Source organism: Mesitornis unicolor, unplaced genomic scaffold (genome assembly GCF_000695765.1).
Source record: "Mesitornis unicolor isolate BGI_N332 unplaced genomic scaffold, ASM69576v1 scaffold33323, whole genome shotgun sequence".
Classification (NCBI taxonomy): Eukaryota; Metazoa; Chordata; class Aves; order Mesitornithiformes; family Mesitornithidae; genus Mesitornis; species Mesitornis unicolor.
The window spans coordinates 1,315-6,637 of NW_010175895.1; the positions used below are offsets into that span (position 1 = coordinate 1,315).

A 5,323-nucleotide genomic window follows, 5' to 3' on the forward strand; every position below is an offset into this window, starting at 1 on the left:
CCATCGTGTTTTTGTTGGCATACAGCAGGAAACTGCTGTTAGAGCTGAGTATAATTTTGATTGCTTTATTATCGTTGTTTATTTCATTTTTTTATTTTAATCATTATATTGTTCTTATTTCAGCCCATGAGTTTTCTCACTTCTACTCTTTTGATTCTCTCCACCTAGACAGTATCAGTTATGGTCTGTGAAATAGAGCCATTTTCTATGAAAGGAGCATGGATTTTTGTACAATAACATGGTCCAGTGCAGTAAGTTATGGCAAAAGGGCAATACTCAGCAACACATATCAAATAATCACTCAGGGAGCATTTATCTAGTGCCAAGAGTCAGAACACCATGGAAAGTGGATTGGTGGGAGCTCTTGTCACCAAAATTGGGAATAGAAAAACCTCTTAACACCAATGTAGCATTAAGAAGCAGGCATTCTTTATTCGACGTCGGGTGCGAGGGGCGTTATTGATTCCGTCCAAACTTGCACGAGTATGGCCACTTTTGTTAGCATATTTATACACAAAAGTTTCAGGATTTCACAATCTGGCAGAAAATACCCCTTTAATTTGCATTCCAATAGCTTAAAATACATCCTGGACCCATTTATGGAAAAATACCTCATTTGATGTAACATCTGATATGAGGCTTCAAAATTGGGAAATTAGTAGGACTATCAATTTTGGAGCAACATATATTGTAGAAAAAAGGAATGGAACCCAAATATTGGGAAAAAAAAGGTTGGCCAGACCCTAAAGAAAGAGGATGGTATTGGCTATGTGGGAATAAAGCTCGAAAAGTATTGCCTATTAATTGGACAGGAACCTGTACTCTGGGGGCTTTAAACCCCAATATCACAGTGACTAAAACTATAACTGAAAATTCTTGGTTAAGAACACATCTGAAAAGAACTAAAAGAGTACCATCCAATCCATTGATCGAAAGACATACTGGATTCCATTCTTTTGCGAGATGGTTTTTACAGGAAGAAATTTCAGCGATTGGGAGGATAGCTACTCCTAGATATGTTGCTAGCCTCTCAAGGAGGGGTGTGTAAAAACAAACAAACAAAAAAAGAGTAATGCTGAAAGGTTTGGAGTCCCTTTCCACATCTTTTGTTTCCCCCTTCCAACTCCCCAAAAGGACTTCCTTCGTATTTCAGCACTCAGAGCAGAATAGTCTTTATATCTTTTTTTATGTATATATAAAAAAAATATTTTAAGATGGCCTCATCAGGGTAAAGGAAAATTAGAAGATGCTCAAAATAGCCTTTCTCTATTCAGAACTCTAAATTGAACTATTTACCTTGCTTAAGGCAAACTAAGCTACAAAAGCACTCAGTTATAGCTAAAATAATCCACTGAGATACCAGTCAAATAAATAATAGACAACTATTTACAGAATGCAGTGTCCAAAACAGAAATTGGATGGTATTAATGCTAATTTTATTTGGTGGTCTTAGTTTGACCTTAAAAGGGCATGCTTTGTTCTACACTTGAAAATGGACTCTTAAGTCTACTTAACGTATACTCTTCTGACATTTTCTAGCACTATTCTTAAATTGATTCTTAAAACTTCTACAAAACTGATGTTGCATGAATTGAAGATTGTATTTTCTCCAAACTTTAATATTACATTTTTCTGAGATATGGAAACTTTGCAAATAAGTTATGCGTATTATGATGCACTAAAAATGCAGTTCTACATACTAATTCCTTATCTGGCCAATTGTATCGTTATTGGAAAGAGAAAAATTTTACTCAACTTTAACCTTTGTCCTGCACAGACCACTTGCTACCTCATTCGAAGGCAGACATGGCAGTGTGCGCTATTGGGTGAAAGCCGAATTGCATAGGCCTTGGCTTCTACCAGTAAAATTTAAGAAGGAATTTACAGTCTTTGAACATATAGATATCAACACTCCTTCATTACTGGTAAGAACTGACAGAATTACTCATTCTTTTTCTGGCATAAAAATAATGAAGTATAACAAGTGAAGCAACATCAAAATGTAATTTTACCTAATATTTATTTGCTAGTTTAACTACACCTCTTTTAGGTATTATATCAGTTTAGCAACTCTTTAACTGCTGTTATTTTGAAGGCGAAGTTATCCTGTACTTGGAGTTGCTTGATTCTTTTTTTTTTTTTGTGATACATAAAATGCATTTGTCAATTGATACTAAATTGATACTAAATTGATACTTCTAAATTGTAGAATCTCATTAAGGAAAAAAAAATTGGTGAACTGTTCCTCTTATAAATTATAAATAAAGAATAATCTATGGAAGGAACAGTACAACTCTTAATATTTTAGTGAGGGCCTGCTAACTTAAAAATGCAAAGTAAAAAATTTACTGCAGTGCATCATTTATAACTTCCATATGGATAGCTTTTTACTCATGGGGAGAAATTATCACAATTCTGTATAATCCTTTCCTGAAACTTCATTTTACTAAAATAACTTTAATATCACAACTGAGGATTTGATTTCAGCCTGGCCTAAAATTCCTTTATTTTTCCTAGAGGAAAAAAAATTAGAAGTCCATTGAAAAAGGTTTCTTGTGCATATGGGTGAAAAATCGGGCTTGCAAAGGGACCTTGCACAAACTCTGATTTGACTTTAATGGGCTTTGAATCAAGCCCTAAATCTTGATGTTTTGTGAAATAAGTCTTTTTAATATAGATGAAACAGGATTATTCAGAAACTGAGGAAATAGCAAGACTCAAGGTTACAGTAGTTTAGCTTAGTTATTTTGTTTCTGAAATAAAGCTTAATAGAGAGTGCAAAGATCTTATTTACTGTTAGTTAAATGAAAAGCTCTGCAACATTATGTTTGGATGTGTATACTATGAAGCCTTTTGTTTTAATCTATACAGTATTTATTTTTAATATTAAAAACTCTTTTAAGTATGGGTGTAATATGGAGGATAGCAGAAAAAAGCAATACTAATACAGCAATGGAATTAGGACAAACATTGTATCTGTATAATGCTGTTTAAATTCCTTGAGACTCTTCCTATGACAGTAGCTTTGTTTATCAAAATAATAAGTGCTTATTAAAAAGATTATTTTCCTGTGTTGATTTAAATACCAGAATATATTTATGGAGTTTCTCATTTAATGGACAGTACTTTTCTCTTCTTGCAGTCACCACAAGCAGGCACAAAAGAGAAGACTCTATGTTGTTGGCTTTGTACCTCAGGCCCAATATCTCTAAGTGCCAAAATTGAAAGAAAGGGCTACACCCCAGGTATGTAATAGAAGTAATTATAGGATATGTTTTTCTTTCCTTTTTAAAGCTAGAGTTTGTACTTACTGTTTTTATCGAAATGAAACATTTAGGTTATTTTTACCACTTCATTCTGCATTTAGCAATCTTCTTAGTATACTCTGTTAACTAAGACAGCAGTACTTGTATTTCTAGCTTGCTAAAGGACTTCATCTATTAGACTGGTATGTTTTGCGTGGTTTTTTTTTTTGTGGTGGTGTGTTTTTTTTTTTTCCCTTTTAGAACAGCTCATGAGGATGTTGCTTCTGTTAGCATCAGTGGATATTTTTTCAGGTAGAACAGTGATAGCAGCGTTTGGTGTGTTACAACACTATACAGAATGTGACAGTTTGCTTAAGCTGCCTTGTAAATGTGAAGAGAACTTGAAATTCTTTTTTTGTCGTCGTTGTTTTTTCTTCAGGTGAATCAATTCAGATCTTTGCAGAGATTGAGAATTGCTCTTCCCGTATTGTGGTGCCAAAGGCAACCATTTACCAAACACAGGCATTCTATGCCAAAGGGAAAATGAAGGAAGTCAAACAGCTTGTTGCCAACCTTCGTGGGGAATCCTTGTCATCTGGCAAAATAGAAACCTGGAATGGCAAACAGTTGAAAATTCCACCCGTTTCCCCTTCAATCCTTGACTGTAGTATAATCCGTGTGGAATATTCACTGATGGTATGTTGGGTGATCTGTTTAGCTCTTTACAATGAGTAGCTTCCAACATTCCATACAAATTCCTAGCATAGCATTTTGTGATAACATGTATTTCTTTAATAACTAATTCTGGTATTAGTGTCCTGACAGGAGATCTGGCAAGTAAATTTAGTTTAAATCATGCAAGTTCTTAACAGTTGTGCGTCAATTAAGCAAGCATTTAGTGAGTAGACTACGTTTCCATGTGAGAGCTTATTTTAAGACTCTTCTTTTAACTTTAAGAGCTTTAATGTCTCCGTAGGGGCATCGGCCCTAAAATAGACTATTAGAAACAAGCTCCTAATGGAAACTTCCATAGAAAGACAACTTAGAGTAATACTTATGAAGTGCTGATAAAACCTCACGTTTTAATCATATGCTTGTTTCATTTTTCTTCAGGTATATGTTGATATTCCGGGAGCATTGGATTTATTCCTTAATTTACCACTGGTCATTGGTACCATTCCTCTCCATCCATTTGGTAGCAGAACATCAAGTGTGAGCAGCCAGGGTAGCATGAACATGAATTGGCTTGGTCTGACATTGCCTGAAAGACCAGAAGGTAACTTGACAATACAAATCCCAATCAATTTGCTAGTCTGTTTTGATTTTTGTCCACTTTATGCATTGTGGTCTTGCTAACCAAATTATATATTACATCCTTTAATAATAAAGCCCACAGGGCATCTGTTGTGGATGTTTTCTTGCCACCTCCTTGCCCTATGTAGAAGAACAGAGTTTCTTCCCTCCCTGCCATTCTGTTTCTAGGGCAGGCAGTGAAATCCAGCTGCCTTGGAAGGTGGCAGAAATGAAAACACGGGATGCCATTATATCTGTGCACAACTTCATTACTTCCACCTCCAGTATACCAATCCCATCCTTGTTTATAAGGCATTGCAACCCATAATAGCAGTTTCTGGGGTCTCTCATCGGCCTTAGTAGCCAAGGCTTTGTGAAAAGATAATATTCTTTTCTATGAGAAATCTCTTACGGCCAAAGAAAAAAATTGTTTTTCATTCCTTTTTTTTTTCACTTTTCCTGAGCTCTGTGAGTGCCACGGAGTGTGGTATTCCCACTGTATGTCTAATGATTGACATAATAATTTTATTATTTTGGAAGCAAAGTGTGTGCCCTGATCAAAATCAATATGCTGGATTATCCCATATCGTGGTATTAAATGTTCTAATAAAATTTTCACCACCATCTGTGCCGTAGCTCGTGCTACAGGGTAAGCTCCTACCCATTGTGTTAAATGATCCACTATTACCAATAGGTGTTTTATTCTCCCTATCTTAGGCAATTCAGTAAAATCAACTTGTACTCTTTCAAAACATCTGTAAGCTGTTTTCCTTCCTCCCGTGGCT

At 35.3% G+C, this 5,323-nt stretch overlaps 1 protein-coding gene across 1 annotated transcript; it reads left to right on the plus strand.

The window, feature by feature from the left end:
• Positions 1 to 1,777: 1,777 nt before the first annotated feature.
• Positions 1,778 to 4,556, plus strand: LOC104533946 (arrestin domain-containing protein 3-like; the record flags this gene model as incomplete). Its single annotated transcript, XM_010181581.1, has 4 exons — positions 1,778 to 1,925; positions 3,143 to 3,245; positions 3,685 to 3,941; positions 4,359 to 4,556. Coding segments are annotated over 4 exons (706 nt in total), but the record flags the coding sequence as incomplete, so codon positions are not given.
• Positions 4,557 to 5,323: the final 767 nt, after the last annotated feature.